The sequence below is a fragment of the Solea solea genome, chromosome 8 (assembly GCF_958295425.1).
Source record: "Solea solea chromosome 8, fSolSol10.1, whole genome shotgun sequence".
Taxonomy (NCBI): Eukaryota; Metazoa; Chordata; class Actinopteri; order Pleuronectiformes; family Soleidae; genus Solea; species Solea solea.
The window spans coordinates 25906987-25930029 of NC_081141.1; the positions used below are offsets into that span (position 1 = coordinate 25906987).

Sequence of the window (23043 nt, forward strand, 5' to 3'; positions counted from 1 at the left end):
TGAGCCCAAATGTTGGTCTCAGCCGCTAGTTTCAGCTCTTCTTTGGTAGCAAATGATGTTGTTTTTGAAAAATGATGTTCCCGCTTAGAAGTGTTTTTTTTTGTTATCTGAGAATTAATCTGCAGAATTAGCTTGTTAGCTCATGTAAGCCCATTTCTGCCACTTGAAAAGTAAACATTAGTAAGTAACTATTAAATATTTTCACTTTTCAAGTGGCGGAAACAGGATTCCTTATTATTTAACTCAAGTAGATAAAAAAACTGTAATATCGCATGCTGTTAATTTGAGTTGATGATCTCATTTCCCTCTGTTGTGTCTCTTAATGGAGAGCAGACGTGCACTTTGATGCACAGTGTCAGTGATGTGAAGGCGTGTTGTACTGTATGTCTTGTTGTGTATATCTGGTGTACTGTAGCGTTCTCCTGGGGAGAGTTGCTTTGAATTATTTATGTGGCCAGTGAATTTGCCAGCAGATGTGCAGGTGTTCATCTGAGGACACGCTTGGCTCTTGGACTGCCTCGGGTTTTGGTTACAACACCACAAGCAGCTACTGTTTATGATGAGGTATGATGGTTTACATCAAGCCACAAAGAGCAAATCCTTCAAACAATCCAACGGCTTGGGAATTCCAATGGCTTTAAATGCACAGTATGTAATTGCTGCCCCTAGGGGTCTCTATCTTTTTCTCTCTCTTTCTCTCAGTCAAAACAATAACAAAAGACCTAGTATGTTGATGCTTCAGCTTTCTTCCTGATTCACTTCCATAGGCCATACAACAATGAGCTAAACAAAGTTTTAATAATGGAAAAAACACTTCAACCAATTTATCGATTATCAAAATTGTTGACTATTAATTTAGTAATTGAATAATCGTAATTGTTGCATCCCTATTCTTAGGTTTTTTCATGTCCTGTACCCATTTCAAAGTAAAATCACTTGCTTTTCTGTTCTGTTTCCAATATTATGGTTTTTTTTCCTCTTTTTATTGTGACATATTTACAGGGTCAGTGATCAGTGGCGTTACATTGACAAGTGGTAGCATTTTATTGAGTTACAGATGATTTAGAGTGTTTAAAAGTTACCCCTTAGAACACAGAGCATTCCGGCTGCTTTTCCATTACTTTGCTTAAACATACGAAAAAATTATTTATTTTCCACCAACTATATAAACACACCTGAGCAAAAAGTACTTAATTTGTGAAATTTGGAAATACATCACAGTTCGAAGTTCGCTTGGCTCGTTTTTTATGAACAAAAAGAAAAGAAAAAGGGTCTTTATTCTGTGACTTCTGCACAGTTATTGCTACTTTATATCCCTACTAAAAATGTGATATAAAATTAATCATAACTCTGATGGCAAATTACCATGGGTGCACCTGCGGCACAAATCCGTGCCACGTGAGCACTGAGGGTTAAGATGGAATTGAGTGTTTGTGGGATTTTGGTGAAGACAGCAGCGACTGAGAGTGAGCACAACTCTGAATCAGACACACAGCTGGTTCATAATGAGAGAGCGTGTCATTTTGGAGCGGACTGGGTGGAAGTCTTGGGAATGGTTTAATTTCCTGCTCTAAATTATGTATTTTTTTATTAAAAGTAATGCAGCATAACAGCAACAACAACAGCAAGTCATCTTTTATTTACCAGCTGGGAAATTACAAACAGTCTGTGTTGTTTTACAGTTTGTTTTCAAAGTGAACGTCTAGTCAAGCACAGTGAATATTAGCTGTGCCACCACACTGTGTAAACAGTTAATAATGTCACTGTCAAGTAGTTCTTCACACCATAACATATGAAGCGGTGTGCTAATGTGCAATGTCACCAGTGGGTCTCAGCCTTGTTAGAGAAGTGTAAACACTGGTGGTACGTGTACCTCCAGTGTATCTCACCGTTATCAGCGGCCAAGTTTGAATAGGGAAGATACAGTAAAGGTCTTAAGCACTTCACTATGATTCATGTACCACTATTGATGGTTATCTTAAGTGCTTATCAATGGAATTCACATTAAATGTCAATTAAATAGTTTTACTACCAACTTCTCTAATCTGTAGAAATACCGCAATTTATGTGTATTTAAGACTTTCTCAGTTGTGTGCCAACAACTCCTTGAATTTATATGATTTCTGTCAGTCTAATTAGGCGGATTTGTATAGATGCTTTTCACGGATTAACCAAATGAGGTCATTTCAAACTTGTGAAACGATGTATCGCAATATCACAAAATCACAAATTTGACTCAAGGGGGCTTTAAATTCTCACTCTGGCCACAGAAAAAGCATTAGACGAGCAAAATAACTTACATAATGACTAATCAGGTCTAAGATAAGTGCTATAGAAATGTTATACAAGGAGGTTATACAAGTGAATCATGTGATTGCGGCTGAAAACAAACTAGAGAAAAGACTCTCACACGTGATTCATTGTGATTTAGTGTCGTCTGATTCATCATAATTGAGATAGACCGGCGAGAGGACCAGAGGAGTTAGTGTTGTTGCCAGTGGTGTTTTTGTTTTACCATAGATATTAGGGATGGTGCTGGTTTTCTGTGCACTTTATTAATTAATTTATTTATTTATTCTGTTGTTGCTGTCTTTGGAAAATGCTGCTTCGTCAGCATGTCAGGTGGATTTTTTTTTTTTTTTCCCTTCTCTCAGTTTCTCATACACTCACTGCCATGCAGGCTTGCACACACACACACACACACTCATTATCTCGGCTTTGTCCTATTTTCACCATCCTCCCTCTCTTACTCTCTCTCTCTCTCTCTCTCTCTCTCTCTCTCTCTCTCTCTCTCTATCTCTCTCATGGTCATGAAGGCAAACTCAGCAGACTTCCATGCTGCCATGGAGCAAAGGCATTCTGGGTAATCCAGGTTGTGAGAAGGAAGAGTGAATGAAAGGAGGATTCATTTTTACCTGTTTTCAGATCTTTTACTCTTTTTACACTTTCCTTGAAGGCAGTCATTTAGATGTCAACGTTTATTGTCAGTTTTATGTATTTTTTTTTCAATCCCAACTTCCTCTGTTATTGTGAGAATGAGACATGTATCTCAGAGCCGCTGCCTGATGATCAAATAACACACTTATCTCTGGAAATTAGTCAAATATGTCAACAAAATGGCTGTGTGAATGGGTATGAAAGATGTGTGCTAGAAAATGCTTTGGCTCAATGGCAAAACTGTAGTGTGAAGCAGCTTTGTGCACTATATAATTACATACCATCTACACACACACACACACACACACAATAGGGCTGAACAACTTATCCTTTCCTAATAGAAATCACAGTTTGAAACAATAAAGTTACCACATAGCAAAGACTGCATTTTAATGTATCTGCTTTTCACTGTTGTATTTAAATATAACTCATACTCATGTTTATATTTTCACATTTTGTAATACAGTATACAATAATTACTGATTTAAAATAACACAGGAAGCTTCACTTTTATAAATGTATATCAAATAAAGTCACAATATCATATTTTATATGATATACTTTCCACAAAACACACACGCACACACACAGGTTTGCCCATCTATTCTTCTTAGGACATTGCACTGATCTGGACAGCCTACACAAAGTATTATCTCTAACATTCACCATAACCAGTCATCGCCTAACACTAACCACACTTTAAATTCTAGTACTAAATTTAATTATTTCCTCAGAAATTAGATTTTGCCTCATTAGAACCAGGTCTTGGTCGCCACAAGGACTACTGGTAATGAGTAATGAGGTAACAAATACAAGTGAACACACACACACACACACACACACACACACACACACGTCTCTCACCACTAAACCATGGAGATACAATATCCATCTGTGTCCATCTGCACATTCATCTGCTGAGACAAATACGGACTCTGTTTGCAGCAGAGTATGGAATCAAAAATCTGCAAAAGCATCCTGTTCCCTGTGATGCCAAATTACAAAAGAAAACAATGGAGGATAAGGCAATAATAGCAAGGGTGTTGGGCTGGAACAGAGGAGGACATACGAGTGTCAGCACGCTTCTATCTCGGCTCTGATTAAGCCTTGTTCCCTTTCTGACCTAAAAAGTCAGCTGGCGGAAACTTCAGAGACTGTGGGTGAATATCACTAGTCTTCGCAATGCCTACAGAGTGGGAGAGAAAGCACACGGAGAGATCAGAGAAACAGAACAAATAAATAAATAAATAAACAAACAAACAAACACTCACAGACACAGGCAGGCAGACTATTCACAGATTATCATACATATAGATATGCACTCTCCCACACTGCATGTTTTCTTCTTATTCTTACGCTTAATGAGGAAGAGGCTGATGCTGGGTGGTGGTGGAGACTCTGGGTTATTCAGGAGTACAATGGCACAGGAAGCAGACGGAGGCAGTGCTGTTGAAATGTGCCAGTGCCGCCCGTCTGGGACAAGCACAACAAGAAACACAAGGTACAAAAATAAACCTGTGCCAGCATGGCAGGGCATCTGCAGACAGGAAACATCCAACTCAGGGAGAAACTGAGAGAGAGAGAGATGGGGGGGAAAAGTTTGGATTACTTTTGGATGGTTTGTTTTTTATTGTGTTGTTTCACTGGTGGCAAGTTCATTAGAGGTTTTTGTTAGTGCATTAGTGGTAACGGAAGTATACAGATCTTTAAATGAAGTAAAAACTGTTGCATTGTTAAATAAAACACTCTTCTGGTTTATGCATCAGATTTGTGTGTAGAGAGCCGTTCGTGACTAAATGATTTTTATTCTAAAGCTGTTATACACGTACACAAGTACAAACATACTCGTGGGAAACGGGGCATTGAAGTCCCTGCTCCAGCCAGCAGGGGCACTGCTGAGGAGGGTCTTTACCAGTCTTTACCAGTCTTTTTACCATGATTCAAAGTAAGACCAACAGCGCACCTGAGAAATGTCCCTTGTTAGCATGAAGGTCCCCTGTTGGTGAATGTATAACGGCACCGAGGTCTACTCTTGGAAGGGGTGGCGAGTGCACACACACACGTTTGCACACACACACGTTTGCCCATCTATTCTTTCGAGGACACTGCATTGACTTTATTTGGACCCTAAACTTAACCGGTTCCTTTTGAAATGAGATTCTAATTCAAACACTAAATGATTTTTATTCTAAAGCTGTCACACACAAGTGTACAATTTATCGATTGATTATGTAATTTATCAGCAACTCATTTATAATCGATGAAAAGGTATGAATTAAGTTCTTCTTAAGAGTGAATATTTCCTGGTTTCTTTGCTTCATGTAAACAAAGAATGCATGAAGACTGATTAAGTTTTACTTGTGGACAAAACAAGACGTTTGAAAAAACACTGGTCAACATTTTTCAACATTGTCTGACATTTTATGAGACTAAACGACTCATCAGGAAAACAATCCACAGTAATTGTCTTTGGTTTGTTTTTGCAACTAGTCAACAAAAACGTGCTTTATTACAGTAAGTTGTGTTGAGCAGTTTGAATTATGAGTATGATGTATTTGTGTGTTTGCCTCTTTCAGAGTGCTGCAGCAGCTCCCAGTCCTGTCCTTGGGAACCTTCCTCCAGGTGAAGGCATGCCAGTGGGTCCAGTTCCTCCAGGATTCTTTCAGGTATATAGAAAGCGAATCATCAGACTGTTCCGTAAATCTTCACTCACTCACTCACTCACTCAGGTGTAACTGTGCATGTCACTGTGTAGTATCTTTACATCCTGCGTGTATCGGCGTGTGTGTACGTGCACCACTGTGTGTTTATCAAAACAGACAGAAGAGACTCTGACGGAGGCAATAAATCTCCCACAGACACGGACGCCCGTGCAGCTTTGTCCCAGAACATCTCTGTTCTCCATCAGAAGGACTCTGCCAGGTGTACCATTGATCGACTGTCATTATTAGTGAATCTCAGATGCTCTCGTCTGACATGCAGATCAATAACCTTCATAAGCATTTGTTTTTTTCTAAGCTCCACTTTCAGAAAAAGACAAAAGTGGCTCAGCGTTTTCTGTCTCCATCCTGCAAATCCGACAAAAACAAGGCTTTGTCCAGACCTTGAAACCAACCAACCCCCAACCCAAACCCCTGTCCACACACACACACACACACACACACTGTCTAATTACAAACGTTTTATATGCAAAAATGAACAGCAGTTGTTTTTTTCCTATTCTCACAGTGAAAATTTATTAAAATTTCCATAAAATCCAAATTAAGGTAACGCTTGAGATATTGCCTTGTTTTCTTCTTTGATCCCAGTGAGTCTTTGGTACTTTTTTACGTTTCTCAGGCACAGAAGTTCAGAGGTCACAGAGGTGTTGGTCATACATGGCTTAATACATTTAAAGGTGGACGAATTTATGGGTTTTAATTTGGGCGATACCGAGTTCTGATTATCCATTATTATTAATGATAATAATAATAATAATTATTATTATCATTATCAATAATAATAATGTTACAACCATTGTGTTGTAGACCTAAAATACTAAATCTGTGTTCCTCTAATGGCTCTTCAGTGCAGCTGGGAGAACAGACGAGGGGGTTTTATTATTTATATTTATTAAGAAAACAAGCAAACCATTGCTCTCTAGTGGCAGAAGTGAAATATTGCCTTTGCTATGACTGCAGACTTACCGCCACTCTCTTCATCAAACATAGCAACAGCATTGCTGCTGTTGGTGACAAGGACAAGAAAAACACACACTCTCACAGCTGCTAAAGAGCTTCTCACACTCACACTAACACACACTGCTGATTTCTACACAATTAACAAACAAACTAGTGTCCTTATTAACAAGCAACGTTCTCCAATTCCCTGCTTCTATTTCCACACAGTTCATGTTTTTAGTTGTTGTTGTCACATCACTGTCATCGTGGGGATTGTTTTTAGGGGAAAATGAGTCCAAAAACCCAGCAGAGGACACAAAGTTCTGGCTGGTTTCCTGTTTGGATGAGTGAATAAACAACTTAAGTTGTTTTATTATGTAGTTTAAGGGTTTTGTGTGGCAGGACAATACAATACAATACATTTTGTTGTGATTTGTTGTTGTCTTTCACATTTTTCTTATAGGTTTCAGTCACATTATTTTTATTGTTAATTTGTGTCTGTGTTCATGCGTATGGTATAGAATTTGTCAAAGGTTTGTATTTTTTTGTGATTTTTTAAATATTAGTCTTCCTCTGACATGTACACTGCACTGTGTAAAACAAATAGTTACATTCTCCACCTTATGTACAAAAAGTGTCATAATTGAAACCCATTATAAACCAATTTGTATTGACCATTTAATTGACCTCTGCACAGTGAAACATAATTAATTTCAAGATTATATCTTCTGTTTGGCATAGATGTACTATTCCTGGTAAGCCTACAGGTGGCAGTGTTGTATTTTGAGTGGCCAGTAGTGAGAGTCTATACTGAAACTAATGATAATTATTGTTTTTTTTATTTTTCTTATTTACTTATTCCAGGCTGTGTTATCTCGCCAATATAAATCTTATCACCATATAGTAAATGGTACATTTTAAAGGAGAGAAAAATAATATATGGAATATATTGTTAATTTGTTGCTCTTTAGATGAAGAACTTTGTTTATGTTGTGTGGCAAAGTATTTATAACCCTAGATTCATATCGTTGTTGTTTTTGTTGTTCTTTTTTTTACTCCAGCCATTTATGTCACCTCGATACCCTGGAGGACCCAGACCACCACTCCGATTACCAAATCAAGTAAGAGCCACACTGACACCTGCAGGTATGAAAAAAGAACTGCAGATAGATTGGTGCAGGTGGGTTGATGCTGTTTTCCTGTGTAGGGACTTGGAGGAGTCCCAGGTGGTCAGCCTATGTTACCCAGTGGAATGGATCCGTCAAGACAGCAAGGTACACACTGGTGTACACAAACAAGACATAAATTATATTTCAGCACATTAAGACTTTCTGTTTATTTCATTTGAACCCCTGTGGTGCCACGTCCCGATAGAGGTTTTTGCCATAGAATTGAAATAATTAAGTTTTAACTTGCTAGTTATAGTTATAAGGAATAAAACAAAAGCCCATGGCATTTAAATTATGTATTATTTTTATCTGACCTAGTAGAGCAGGTTACAGCAATATTGTGTAATTTTATATGTAAGTATCCAGTGTTTCCAGCATTTCAGTATTTGCACTGAATGGCAATTTATACATTTTTATTTGTTATAAAATGAAGAATATAAATTGGGTAAAGACTTATAATTACTAACTTAAGGAAGTACATTTTAATGTAGTACGTACGCCCAACAATCTTTTCTATGTTTAAGTTTACCAACAGTGATTTTTCTTTTTCTTTGAATGTGAAATATGCCCAAATTCTTGAATATATTGAATATTTTAGAATTGTAATAAATATTTATTCACTTCACTCTGATTTATTTCTTTTATATAGGAATAGATTTTAAGTACCTGTTTGTACCCCTTACTTTACTTTATATTGTGCATATTCCCTTTATTGTTGTTTACCTTATTTTCTTTATATGCATTTATTTATTTACTGATTTGCTTCTTTTTTTCAATGAAGGTGATGATCAGCTCGACTTTTCTCGAATTGTCAGTAAAGAGGGAAAATATAATATATATATTATATTATATATAATATAAAACTAAATATAGTGAACATTAGACATTAAAAGCGCTATATAAGTACAATGTATTATTATTATTATTATTATTATTATTATTATTGTTAAATGTCTAATGTTGACTGTTTCAGTACATCCAAACATGGGAGGACCCATGCAGCGCATGACTCCACCCAGAGGCATGGTACCGTTGGGGCCCCAGGTGAGGAACCAGATGATTTGTGGGAACGTTAACAAAAAAAAAAATGATGTTATCGATGTAATTAAGGGTGTGTTTTGTTTTATTTTATTTTATTTTGTTTTGTTTTAGAATTATGGAAGTGGAATGAGACCACCACTTAACGCCTTGGTTGGTCCAGGGATGCCCGGCATGAACATGTGAGTAGTAGTAGTAGTTCATTTTTCAACATGCAAAGAATATGTGTAGATATTGTTTGCATGTACATATATACAGTATGTATATATATATATATATATATATGTCTGTACACAAATGTCCATCTGGACTTTTTTGCTTATTTTAACCATAAAAGTGCCAGAAATGTAAGGCAGTTATTTACAATTTACTGCATGTTAATTTAGTGTATTAACAATTTAAAATGAAGACAAACAAAAGCTTTATTGTGAAAAAACACTGCAGTTGAACATGAACACCAGATTTTTTGTGTTCAATTTGAAATTTGAACACTATAACACATATTTAAAATAACATTTGTTTGAGTCTCAAAGTCCAAAAAAATTGGAAGCGATGTACAGGCGTTTTTTCCAACTCTCTCCTCTCTGGTGACAAACATGCTGATTCTCTGGCTTCCAGCGACAGTGCAAGTGAAAATATCGTAATAACAAACCGCTGCGATACACTCGGTGTTAAAGGGTTTTAAGGAAAAGGAAGAGAAAGAAAGAAAGAAATGTAAAGAAATACTGAGTCCATTTCATGTTGTAGGTCGGTGAAAGTTTGGACATGGATCTCGGACTGAGTTTCCTCCATTTGTCGTCTTTATTCGTGTCTGCTTTGTCGTTGTTGTTGTTCCCATTGCACTTTCTCTGGCAGCGGGAGACTTTGTTGTTGCCAGTTCTGTGCAGATGAATGAGAAACAAAGTAGCGTGCCAAAAGCACAAAACTCAAGTGTGTGTGTGTGTATTTTTGTGCTTACAGGGGGCCTGGTGGGGGCAGACCTTGGCCGAATCCTCCAAACTCCAATTCAGTAAGTGCTTGAACGAAAGACACGGAACAGAAAGTGGTAATTTAATTTCTTTAATGATCTCTATCTGTGTATTTTTTTAGACCCCTTACTCGTCTGCATCTCCGGGAAGTTATGTGGTACGTACAGCGTGTCGGACTTAATACTGTTTAAACTCCACGAGCTGTTCTTCTTTAGTTTATGAATAAAAAAATTGTAATTCCAGGGTCCTCCAGGAGGCGGAGGGCCACCTGGGACCCCAATAATGCCAAGTCCAGCAGGTAGGTTCTGTGTGTGTGTGTGTGTGTGTGTGTGTGTGTGTGTGTTGTGTTAATATTCATTGTTTTTGCGCTTTCATCCTCTTATTTTTTTCTCCTACATTTTGTTATGTCAGATTCAACCAACTCCGGCGACAACATGTACACTATGATAAACACAGTCCCTCCCAATGGAAACCGACCAAATGTGAGACATTTTTCACTCTGTATGAACATCTGCACAGTGGTTATTATGAGTATGTGGGCGGGGTATTAGCTCTTAAAGGGCCAGTGTGTAACAATAAGTAATGTTCCTTCCCTTTCCCAAGCACATCAGGAAACTATGGTGGCCTTGTCGTAAGACAGGGATCAGCAAGTAAATGTGGTCAGGGCCAATTGTTTTGTAAGCAATTGAATATTTGGGCCAAACGTTGTGTCTTCATGGGGCAAAAAGGCCTTAAAACCCTTTAACATCGAGCGTAATGCAGACGACGCGTTTGCACAAGCGCATTTTACATTACCGTAATTACACCATTTCTGAAAGCTGAACCATAAGTTCATATTTTTAAGATTAGATTCGTTAAATCATCTGCCGGGGGCCAGATACTGAGGCTGGAGGGCCAGTTTTGGCCCACGGGCCACCAATTGCTGACCACTGTAGTAAGCTTATCTCTTGTATCTCTGGATGCAAGATGCAGCCTCAGCACAGCATGGCCCTTGAAAACCAAACAAGCTTTTATTTTGAAGTAATTATACTTTCATATTTGATTTCTGCTAATACTCCGGCCTGAATTTTACACACTGGACCTTTAAAGTAAAAGTACTGTTTTCATTGTTGTGGTGTTTGGATGATAAAGTATATCACCTTTCTTTTTGCGTATGATTGCTTTAGTTCCCTATGGGTGCAGGTGGCGATGGTCCGTTAGGTGGAATGGCTGGAATGGAGCCACATCACATGAATGGATCATTAGGTACAGGAAACATATTCAATCAGAATCACAGATTTTATTATTTTCTCCTGAAATAAAAGTAGCCTTCCTAAAATGTGTCAGGATCATTTTTCGTTGTTTTCATATTTGGGTTTTTCTCTCACAGGGTCAGGTGATATGGACAGTCTCCCAAAGGTAACAGAGAAACTCTTTTAATTAAGGAATAATTAAACTTTTTTTTTAGTTTAACTATAAAAAAACTTCTATACTTTCTTTTGAATTATTTTTGTAAAGAACTCTCCTGGAAACCTAAGTATGAGTAACCAGCCAGGAACCCCCAGGGAGGACGGAGAGATGGGAGGAAACTTCCTGAACCCATTTCAGAATGAAAGTGTAAGTATGGAATTATTAGAGAGAAAGTTTTAGGTGGTGGTGAAAATAAAAAAATTTATTAAAAATACTGCATATTATAAATACAAGGTAACAAGGTTGTCTATCAATCACCACGACTCACTGTTGCAATAATATGAACGTTAGACATAGAATATTACATTATTATCATTTCTCAAGATTCTGTCTTTTTTTCTTTGAATTTTGACTTTTTTTCTTTGAATTTTGACTTTTTTTCTTGGAATTTTGACTTTTTTTCTTGGAATTATGACTTTTTCCCCCCAGAATTCAGAGATTAAAGTTAGAATTCTGACTATTTTCTTGGAATTCTGAATTTTTTCTTGGAATTATGACTTTAATCTGATTTTTTTTCTCAGAATCGTGACTTTAATCTCTGAATTCTGAGATTAAAGTCACAATTCGGACTTTTTTCCTTGTAATTCTGACTTTTCTGAAAAAATTCAGCTCAAAGTCAGAATTCCAAGAAAAAAAGTCAGAATTCTGCGAAAAAATAATCAACATAATTTTCATCTCCTTAGGAATGACACCAGACATTTCCTATAGAATTATAGTGTTTAGTATTTTCTAGTGTATCAGTCACAGCAATACTAATATTTTAGTATTGTAGAATACGAGGCCTAGTGCGGCCTCTGTGAGATGTTTGTGTTTCTAAGGAAATGCATGGAGCACAGGTGACGCCTTTGCCGGGTAATCTGAGGAGGATTTTGCTCAGGGAAGTACTGCGACGTGTACTGCGACGTGTACTGCGACGTGTACTGCGACGTGTACTGCAGAGAAAACCCACGCACACATGGGGAGAACATGCAAAATCCATACAGAGGCTGATAAGAACTTAAAAATACCAATTTTGAAAGTGTTGCACGATAACATATGTGAGGGTTTCTAGTGGAAATGACTTGACCTGATCAATGGTTTTAGTGTCTTTCTCTCTCTCTCTGTTTTAAATACAACATGACTTGTTTCTCCCTGTTCTCTGCAGTATTCTCCAAACATGACGATGAGTGTGTGAAGGCTGGACGCGCCTCACTCGCTCACTCGAGCTGATGTGGATCAATATAAAGCAGAGAGAGAGAGAGAGAGAGACGGGAGGTGATGTCCTCCAGGCCAGTGACTCTTCCTCCCCCACCACCACCACCTCACCTAACCTGTCAGGACAGTTACCCCACACACACTCTGTCCTTCTACTGCCCCCACAACTCCACCAACGTGTCCTCGCCCACCCTTTCACATTCACCCCCGTTCACCCCTCGCTCCTCTGTCCTGAGTGGTGACTCTGCTTAATCCGTCAGTTCTTCCTCTGCATCGATGAGACTGTACAAAGGAACCAAATTTAAAAAAAAACAACAAAAAACCCCGGAGGAGAACTCTTTGTATATTTGCATACAGTGTGTGACAGAGCGCACACTCCAGTCACAGGCGAGTGTTTCTGCCTTTTTGCGTCAAGTCACATGACACCCGCCCACCACAACAAAAGGCCAGTATCTTATTTATCCTCGAGTTTAAAGGACTTTAAAAGAGATAAAGACACTTTTTGATTGATTTAACTGATGTTCGTGCAGATATTTGTAAAGTCATCTTTTGTGGCGGTCTAAATCTTCAACGTCTTTTATTTCGTGAGTCTTTTCCATCAGAAACTCAATCACAAACATGTGAGGAAACGCGACATGATCACACGATGACAGGAAGGCTTCGCTCACTGAGGTCAAAATCAGCTTTCGTTCCACGTTTAAAGTGAGACTATGTGACTTTTTGGAACATTTGTGACCCAAGTAACAATAACAGGACACATGATGGTAAGTGTGTCGACATATTTTTGAATATGGCGCCGTGGCGATGCTAAAAACACAAAAAACACCTTCTGAGTGATTTGTCCTCGTGGATCAAAGTGCAGTCAGGTTATAAGTTTCTCTTATTGCTGTGTTGCATAATGAGAATGAGGATTTTCAGGATGACTTGAGTGACACGGACGAGGATAATGCTCGAGCTAAATTATGTGACTGACGTTTCAACCAGTAGACACACTCGTAAAATCTGTGAAAGTGTTTAAAAAATAAATAAACACATGGGTCATTGAAAGAGCTTGAAATTTGTGCAAGGAGTTATGTTGATATTTAGGTTACGACGCCACCTACTGTTCCATGCGCCCTGCATTGCTTTATGTACGTAGACGAGGCATTCGGTCCTTGAATTTGAGGGAATTGGTACTGGAAAGTCCTTGAGTTTGATGTCAAACAAGGTGTGGGAACCCTGAGATTTTAAGTACACGTGATAAAAAAAAAAGTTACATAGCCTCCCTTTAAAGAAGATCAGATCTGCCTTTATGCAACGAGAAAAAACTATATGGCTTCACATTTTGCAATTTAGACTGTAATGACATAGCAAAAATGGATGGAGCGCAAAAGAATAAGTGTTTAAGACGGGCTGCTTTTGTTTGCTGCGGCTTCTTTCACCCGTGGATCTATAACTAAATAAATAAATAAATCAAAGATTTATTACATGTATGGCTGGTAAAGACACAAGCTTATCAAGTCACTTTGGTCACCAATAATGTTACCGTCATCCGAATAAACTGTGATCTACAAGTGTGGTGTAAGAGAATGGTTGGTACAGAAAGCTGAATATAAGCTTGTTTTTAATCGTTTTTTGTTGTTTTTTAAACTGCCCAGGACGTATTATCATCATCATCATCATCATCATGTATCAAAGGTCAATATTCCCCCTTTTCCCCGTCCTTTACTGCAAAGTGTACAGCTCACAAATGTAGCTCCTCTGTCTTGTATGTGTATTTGATATTATTGTTATTATTTAAATAAGAAAAGCGGTGGACCGATGACGCGCCATCACAACTGAACTGAGATTTATTTTATTTTTATTTTTTTTTTCTATTTTCCTGTTAGATTGAAGCCATACACCAGAAGATGCATTTGTAAATTGGATCATGTTTTCCATTTTGTGGCAGTATAATGGGAACTCCATTTGTGATGTGTTAATTTCCCTCTTTTTTAATTCTTTATTATTGTGTTTTTGTAAATACAGAGAAGTATTTCATGGTTTTTGAATATGCTGGTATAAAGCTTCTCTTCCCTTAGTCAGCGTGTCCGCCTCTCATTTGTGATCTGTGGACATGAAGTGGTCACATGATGCACAGGCGTCTCTAAACTTTGTGTTTTTAGTGACAGGGAGTCTAAAGGCTTATCTGTGGTTACGCCTGTATTAAGAGGGTTTTAGCTATAGCTTCATATTTGCTTTGTGGACATGAGATGAAAAATGTATTTAAAGGTACGGTGGGACATCATTTTTATACTGTTTTGCTTAAAATCCTCTTCACTCAATCAAACTGCCATCTGCCCCCCATGTGCTTACCCATCTTATAAACGTGTAATTGTAGAGCTAAAGGTCGCCTGTTGTGTAATTTGCTCTCGGTCCTGGCTGCAGACACAGATGCACTCAGACTCTGCTAAACACACAACACCACTTTAAACAAAGGTGTCCAATAATAATCCAGCCTGCCCACCTTCCAGTGTCCATAAAGTTCCCCATAAACCAATTTATAACGTATCATACGTCCCCCCTCTGCAGGTGTTCACAGCAGAATTCCTCTTCATTTGTCCTGTAGTTGTTGTCGTCGATTGTTAAATGATGTTTCCGCGGTTGTGTTTAGCTCTGCTTGCTCTCTCGTCTCTGGCTGCTGCGTCCGATCCAGGCTGCGAGGAGCTCGTCAAACCTTTGGAAGACAGAAGCAAGGTTTATTGACTTTTTGCATTTTACATTTTTTGTTTACTTGTACGGTTACAAAGCGTTAAAAGCCTTTGCTTGTGTTTCCCCTTGGTTTTTATATTTCGCACACGCAGATCTCTGGCAAATGGATTTTCCACGTTGGTGGAGCAGACACCGAGGAATATTTGAAGAATCTAAAATATTTCCACAGCTCCTGGATCGATATCCCAACCGTGCTTAGCGATAATATGACCATACGCTTCGCAGACAGACAGTAAATGTTGACTTTTAATTTTCATCATCAGTACATTCATGGATGATATAATTTTTACGCCTTTTCCCATGTGTTTTTGCAAGCGAGGAGAAATGCCTTTATGGACATGCTAATTTCTCTAATGAGGGAAACAACACCAAACTGACATGTGAGTCCACATTATTATAGATATACTGTATGAGCTGTAACAGTCAGTACAGTTACTAAACCTCCGCTTGTATCTGCAGTTCACTTCAACTCCACCTCACACGACCACGTTGGGATGCTCCTGGTGTCCTGTGCCGACTGCCTGCTGTGGATTGAGAACACAGAGTCAAAGAAGAATGGGGAGATTAATATGGGCAGACAGTTCTACCTGTTCAGTGAGTCCACATTTGTATCTGTGTAAATTATAATAATAACTGAGACAACATTAACTTTTCCCCCTTGTCCCCCTGCAGCAAAGAGTGGCGATTTGGCCGAATCTGATCTGGCTTTTTTCATGAAACAGGCGGCGTGCCTCAACGTCCTGCCAGATTTCTACTTTGCAGAGACCAAAGGTGAGATTCCTGCGCTGTATAAACACAACTGTAACCAGTAGTGACTGGTAAATAAAATAATAATGTGGCCTCACGTCTCTGTTTCAGACCTGTGTCCTGACGAGAAGGAGGCTGCTGCCTCAAAAGAAACGACACAAGAGCAGTAGAAGTTGCCGTTACGTGAACTCTCAACTCCACCCGCAGAGGATTGTGTTTTAAAGCTGCAGTAGGCGGGATGAATGTTGTATGATGTATATAAATGAATAGACATGTTTCATACTGTCTCATTAATTTGTGATTTTATTCTGTGTAAATGAAGTTTCTGTATCTAAGAAAATGGACTAGGAAATTTAGGACTGTGGTCAGAGGAGTCACTTGTAATCAGTTCAGTTCTAAATCAGTTCTAACGACAGGAATTTACAAACCTTTTTGCACTTCAGTGATTTTCCCTAAACGAGACTTTATCCTCGTGCATAAACTCCACATTTAGAAAATAACATCATGATTTATTATTATTATTATATTATTATATATTATTATAGTACTGTATGTCTCTGTTGCTCAGTATGAATGAAAAAGCTCCAAAATCCTTCCTAAGTAACCGCACGAACCGCGTGTTTGTGTTATCACGTAATACACGAACCACAGTTTGAGAACCATGGGGGGTTGTAGACCATTCTTGTATAATGTATAACATGCCTGTACTTTTACTCAAGTATCCCTTTTAAGTACTTCATGCAAGACTAGTTCAAACGTGTATATACAGAGGCTGTTTTCTTTTTTAAATCGGATTGAATTTGTGAAAGTACACAAAGTACAAGAAAAACAATCTAATTTTGTGACTTCTGCACAATTGCGATACAACATGAATCCTAACTTTGACTCAACAGCACATGACACAAAAAAAACGCATTTTGTAAATGCTGAAAATGTGAAAATGTTCTACAAAAGTACAAAAAGTACAAGTATCTTACCAGAAAGTGACTTTGATAGAACCTGAAGTCATTTTTTATAAGTAAAGTAAAAGTCTTAAAGTACATGACATTTACTGTACTTAAGTATCAAACATCTTTTTCTGATATAAAATGTGTTTTAGAAATAAAAGTATTAAAAAAGGTGAGGAGTTAGGATTGAGTCATGGTGGTTCAGTGGTAGGACGTGTTGTCTTCCAACTGGAAGGTTGTTGGTCCAATTCCTGGCTCTGCTAGTCTACTAGTCCTTGAGCAAAGACACTTAATCCCATGTTGCTGCATGTGAATATGTGAAAACTGTAGTTTAAAGCAGCTCATCAAGACTAGAAAAGCTCTATATACTGTAAATACAGACCATAATACCAAGGCTTCTTCTTCTTCTTCTGATTTTATTTGGTAGTAACGAGTAACAAAGATAGTTGCTAGAAATATTATAAATAACAAAGTGAACTACAGATACGTGGATTTTGTACTTTGTACAGTAAGTAAGTATTTGTATCTGTGTGTGTGTGTGTGTTCTTTTTCTGCCCTCATGGAGACCAAAAACCTGGTCCTAAAGAGGAAGAACCACATTTTAGAGGAACTGGTTAAGTTTTGGCCACATATTTGAACCGCGGGTTCTAGGGTAAGGTTAGGGTTAGACTTGAACTGGTTATGGTTAGAGTTTAGTTAAAGTAACATTGTTTCGGCTGTCTAAAGGAGCTGCATGTGTGTGTGTGAGAGAGACAGAGAGACAGAGAGACAGAGAGGACATTATGTAACGGTGGAGAGGTCCTGCTTTTCACACGCTGCCAGATGGCTCTTACGTAAAGGGAGAAATGGAACACAAGAGTCAAGACCTGACTGAAAGATGTGAGAATTGAATTGTGTGTGTGTGTGTGTGTGTGTGTGTGTGTGTGTCAGCCCACTCTTCTTCCCCTGGTTCACTCTGTGGAGCCTGTATTTGGCAGGACCCCTGACGTTGGTGTTACTCTCTGTCTCTCCTGCTGCTGTCTGTACAGAAATGGCTGCACAGCTGGTCGCGGCTCTGCTGGCTCTCGCCTCCCTCTGTGCTGCGTCTGAATCCACCGACTGTAAAGAGCTGGTCAAGCCTCTGGTGCTGGACAGTCACAGCCCTGTGAGTATAGGCGGGATCGTTTGTGATGAGTTTGTCATACGTGTCAGTGTGCTGTGGATGTGGGGCTGAATGTTTGCTTTGGTGTTAAAATCTCTTGTTCTCCAGCACAGCAATACAGCAAAATGACAATCATGACTTGTTAAAGAAATAAATACATCCAATCGATGTACATTAAAATAATATATAAAAAAACATTATTTTCAGTTGGAGGACTTTTAACTGGTTGCGGTTTATTTGTCAGTGTGGTGTCCCTAATAAAGTGAGCAGAGTAACTACGTGTTCTAATAAAGCGATCAGTATCAGGTGTTCAGATTATACTGACCAAATTCTTAAATCTTGACAATTTTCTTAAATCTTCAGTTCATTAAATGACTTTGTTTGCCATTTTGAGTAAAATAATTTGACACATTTTGAATCTTTTACAACCTTTTTTAATAATTTGTTCCTGATTTGTGTATAAAATTACTCTTCTATAATATAATATAATGTAATGTAATATATGATATAATATAATATAATATAATATAATATAATATAATATAATATAATGTAATGTAATGTAATATAATATAATATAATATAATATAATATAATAGCCTTTATGCACCAATATTTACTTTGATTGTCTTTGATTGTCTTTTGAAATGTTTAAATGCACTTATTGTAAGTCGCTTTGGATAAAAGCATCTGCTAAATGACATGTAATGTAATGAAATGAATGTAAAATGTCTGTCTGTGTGTGTGTGTGTGTGTGTGTGTGTGTGTGTGTGTGTGTGTGTGTGGCAGATCTACGGGAAGTGGGTGCTCCACGTCGGTGCGTGGGACCAGCTCGGCCTGAAGAATGATTTAATATCAGTGAACAGCTCGTGGGTGGAACTGTCAGCGTCCTCAGACACTGGAGTCATTAGCATGTACTGGGCCGACCGCCTGTAAGAGCACACTGCATTGATGATCATGTGACCACTGTGTATTGTGCAATTGTAATTCAGCATTTATTTATTTATTTTATCTGCCCATTACAGAGATACTGATAAGTGTCTTCAGGGATCAGCTAATGCCACCATCACTGGGATGACCAGCCACACCACTGGTATGAATCTGGAAGTCATCAGTGTTTTTTTCTGTTAAAAACGCAGTATGTCATTTCTGCCACCAGAGGTCTCGCAATCAAAACAACAACAGGAGAACAATAGCGTTTTTTCCACTACTCGGCTCTAGTGATGTGTCGGTCACAAACGAGCTGGCTCTAAGAGCCGATTCTTTGTCGCGGACGTGAAAAGCCAATGAGAAGAGCTGCATCTTTTGCCGCTGATAAAAATTGTATATTTTTTTTTTATGTTTTTTATGTTTTAACTTTCCATACATATCAAATATTAATGACATTTTTTTAAAACCTGAAATTGCCTTTATTTCATGCTCTAAAAAAACACACACAAAAAATATTTTCCATATGCAATATTATTTATTGATTATTTTTAGTTTGATTATTGCAGCTTGGTATATGTGAAAGATTAGCAGAAACATTTGTTTATATGCATTATTTAATTAAATTTTTGCAATGTCATATTTTGTCAAATACTAAAGTTAGTATTATTTATTTTATGTCAGTTATCATTATACATATCAATCATTAATGCATTTTTGAAAAGTTTGTCACGATGCATCAATAAATGGTGATTTGAATGGGTTTTAATGAGCACATTTTTGTACGTAAGGTGTGTTAGTGTGAGTATTTTTTTTAGTTAATTGTGGTATAGACAAAAATTAAGAAAAATCAAAAACAATATGCATGAAAAAAATAAAATATTCTAGAATTTACACAAAAATGTGTCCAGGTGTGTTTAAGGGTTAATATAATATTACTTTCCTGATGTGAAATTATTACCAATCTCTCAGTGTCCAACTGTTAAAGTGTTAATATTCACACTATAGCCTCCAAAGACTAATTGATTGTTTTCTCCTCAGTAAACATCAACGGTCACACTTCATACCATGATGGGAAATACTACGAGACGTGCACTGACTGCCTCCTGTCTGAAGACACCACCCTGCTGCCGGACGGCAAGTCAAAGGGACGGTATTTCTTCCTCTTCAGTAAGCCTCGTTTTAACCTTCATAATTAATTCCTTTCCATCAAATATAAAACACACTGTTTCTCTCCGTTCCTCTGGGCTTCCCAGGACTTCCCGTCACCATCTCACTCTTCCTGTTTTATATTTCTTTTTCACTCTTTTGCAGCACGGACCGGCGCTCTGGAGCCATCTGAGTTAGAGACGTTCAAGAAGCAGGCGGAGTGTCTGAACTTCCTACCTGAATATCGCTTTTTAGGCACAGGTCAGTCAACGCCAGGGAGTAAAAGTACAAGTATCTTTACCAGGAAATGACTTTGGCAGAAGTTGAAGTCACTTTTTTTTATTACTTATATAATATTACTTAAGTAAAAGTCTTAAAGTCTATGACCTTTACTGTACTTAAGTATCAAAAGTCATTTTCTGATATAAAATCCCTGTTAGTCTATAATATGTGACCTTGAGCAAAGACACTTAACCCCACGTTGCAGCGTGTGAATGTAATAATGTAATAATGTAATAATACCAACTCTTCTTCTTCTTCTTCTAATTTTATTTGGTAGGAACGAGTAACAAAGATAGTTAGAGGAAATGTAGTGGAGTAAAAGTACACAACTTATTTATTTACTGAATAAAACAACCTGAATTCTCAGATTAAAGTCAGAATTTTTAAAATAGAAAATGTCTTTTTTTCTGACTTTAATCTCAGAATTCTGCTGTTATTTTGTTTAAAAATAAAAATAAAAAACAATAATAATTCACACGTGGCCTTAATCCTCTTCCATACAAAATGAATAAAAATGAAGGGGAAGGGAATTATAATTTAAGAGATGGTTTTTTTATTACAACCTTGTAAAGTTATCATTTAAATTAAGAGAATGTGAATTAAGTGTTGTGTGTTGTTGCTTTTTCACATTTTAAATCTGTTTTTTTTTGTGGTCATTGTTGCTGATTTTCTGGGTTATTCAACAACAACAACAAAACGAAATTCATATATATCTACACTCAAATAAATGTAAAAAAAAACGTGTGTTTTAACCCAAACTAAGTATTTTGGTCATTCTATGTCTGAATATAACACATTTCTTGCATCCCACATTGTTTATCATCCTCAATGCTCCATCTATTTTACAGTATGTACAGTATAATTATCTGTATCATAGCAGATATGGTGTTTTTTTTAATTATTATTTCAGATTTGTGTCCAGACGACAGGGAAACCGCTTCACCTCCCGTGGAGAAAACAGAGGACGACGACAGTGACGCTCCGCCGGCTGCAAAGTGAAGCACAGAGAGAATCGAGGGAAGCACTTAAGCTTAACATGTGCTAGATAATGTGATTTCATGTGCTGTAGGTCCATGTTTTGGTTAGAGTTGCTCTAGTTGAGTCTGATAGAGTGATATTTTTGTAACAGACCTGTCGTTAATGCCTCCTCTGTTTTCTTGCACTGTGGTAAATAAAGAAAGAAAGAAGAAGAAAGTTTCCCTCTGAATCATTTGCAACGATCTGGCAGCTTTTCACCAACATTTCTTTATCCGGCTGAGTTTTAAGACACTACATCTCTGTTTCCCAGAAACGTCCACCTTCCTTCCACAAAGGCCGTTGCTAGGTAACAGCAGTGTTAGGAGGAGGAGGAGAAAGAAGATGTCAAACTTTTTTCTTTTTTTTTCTTTTTTTAAACCCCGCTGAGCAACAACCTTCGTTCCACTAATGAAAAGCTGCTTCGGGTTCAGGAGGAGAAGTCATGGCACGTCGCTCGGGTTAATTCAGGGCAGCAGCAGCAGAACTGTGGAGCGGAGCATTCAGGGCTGGACAAAAGGAATCTGTGTGGCTCTGCATAGTCATTAGAGAAACCTTCACCGGTGCATGTGGAAACATCACTCCTCCTTCCATATTTTGGGCATATATGCATTTTTTTTTTTACCTCAAGCTCCACAGGGAAGATGAATCAGTGTTAGAGGTTTGCTGCTGCTGCTGCTGTCTCTCAGTCCTCATCCGTCCGTCCAACCATGTCTGCTCATGTCGCCGTGTTCCTGTTGACTCTCGTGTCCCTCAGTGCTGCATCTGTACCCGACTGCAAGGACCTCATCAAACCCTTCATACCAGACGACCCCACACTGGTGAGTCTTTCTCACGATCACTTTGTTGTTGTTTTTTTGTGTCATTGATCCTGAAGACGATCGACTGTCAGGAGACAAACATAGAGAACATTAACGTTCTTTGCAAGGTCATTTTATTTGTAGGGGGCAAATACAATAACAAGTTTAGGAGCTAAAAATTAGTAAATGACCTCAACAATTAAAAAATAGCAGAGGTTAAAGTGGACATTCTTTATTTGCAGAATATCAATTGCAATTTACATTGTACAACAAACTGGAACAGTCTTGAATGGATCAGGTGTAATGTGGACATCATTTTTGTCCTGATTTTAACCACAGTTTTCATGTTTTAAATGCAGCTAAACCTAATTTAAAGGTTTGTGAGGATGGGATGGAATTCCACTTGTCTCGTGACTTGAATTGTGAATTCTGACCGACCAAATGCCGTCGTTCTGACCTTAGGTCTCCCAATCGCCATGACTATGAGAGCTCGAGCAGATATTTCCTAATGCAGAGGTTCTCAAACTTTTTTTTATACCACCTGAGAAAATATTGAGCTCTTTAAAATACAGTGGTGTAAATTAAAAAGACCGAGCAACAGTCAGCTACGGAATTTTCACAGGATGCAGATTTATTCCCAATAAGATAATCTTGTACTTTATAAATCCTCTTAGGGAAATTCCTTCTCTGCATTTAACCCATCCTCTACTAGAAACCGTCCTAGAATTAGAAGCAGTGAGCAGCATGTGGAGTAATGGGGGTTGGGGCTCCTTGCTCAGGGGTACCCAGCCCTTTTTTTGACCTGGTGGGGACTCAAACTGGCAACCCTACAATTTCCCTTTCCACTTGGGCCATGGGCTGCCAAGATCATTTGCTCTAGTAGAAGAGTATT

General features: G+C 38.0%; 3 protein-coding genes across 4 annotated transcripts in view; all 3 read left to right on the forward strand.

Moving 5' to 3' along the window:
* ssbp2b (single stranded DNA binding protein 2b) overlaps window positions 1–14473 on the forward strand; it is a 94223-nt gene extending 79750 nt beyond the window's left edge. For both annotated transcript variants that reach the window (XM_058636216.1, XM_058636215.1), the window contains 13 exons: window positions 5514–5603; window positions 7658–7717; window positions 7804–7870; window positions 8739–8809; window positions 8918–8985; window positions 9764–9812; window positions 9893–9928; window positions 10015–10069; window positions 10183–10253; window positions 10938–11016; window positions 11141–11169; window positions 11269–11367; window positions 12365–14473. In XM_058636216.1, coding sequence (XP_058492199.1) covers window positions 5514–5603; window positions 7658–7717; window positions 7804–7870; window positions 8739–8809; window positions 8918–8985; window positions 9764–9812; window positions 9893–9928; window positions 10015–10069; window positions 10183–10253; window positions 10938–11016; window positions 11141–11169; window positions 11269–11367; window positions 12365–12394 — 804 coding nt within the window. In that variant the 3' untranslated portion in view covers window positions 12395–14473. The remainder of the gene's footprint in view (window positions 1–5513; window positions 5604–7657; window positions 7718–7803; window positions 7871–8738; window positions 8810–8917; window positions 8986–9763; window positions 9813–9892; window positions 9929–10014; window positions 10070–10182; window positions 10254–10937; window positions 11017–11140; window positions 11170–11268; window positions 11368–12364) is intronic.
* A 98-nt stretch (window positions 14474–14571) lies between these two features.
* LOC131463996 (uncharacterized) lies at window positions 14572–16171 on the forward strand. Its single transcript, XM_058636219.1, has 6 exons — window positions 14572–15129; window positions 15237–15376; window positions 15460–15524; window positions 15604–15738; window positions 15817–15915; window positions 16003–16171. Exons 1-6 carry the CDS (start codon window positions 15022–15024, stop codon window positions 16059–16061), a joined length of 606 nt encoding a protein of 201 aa, XP_058492202.1. The 5' UTR covers window positions 14572–15021; the 3' UTR covers window positions 16062–16171.
* A 1601-nt stretch (window positions 16172–17772) lies between these two features.
* On the forward strand, window positions 17773–21531 carry LOC131463995 (uncharacterized). Its single transcript, XM_058636218.1, has 6 exons — window positions 17773–17982; window positions 18769–18911; window positions 19005–19072; window positions 19948–20076; window positions 20221–20316; window positions 21248–21531. Exons 1-6 carry the CDS (start codon window positions 17869–17871, stop codon window positions 21334–21336), a joined length of 639 nt encoding a protein of 212 aa, XP_058492201.1. The 5' UTR covers window positions 17773–17868; the 3' UTR covers window positions 21337–21531.
* Window positions 21532–23043: the final 1512 nt, after the last annotated feature.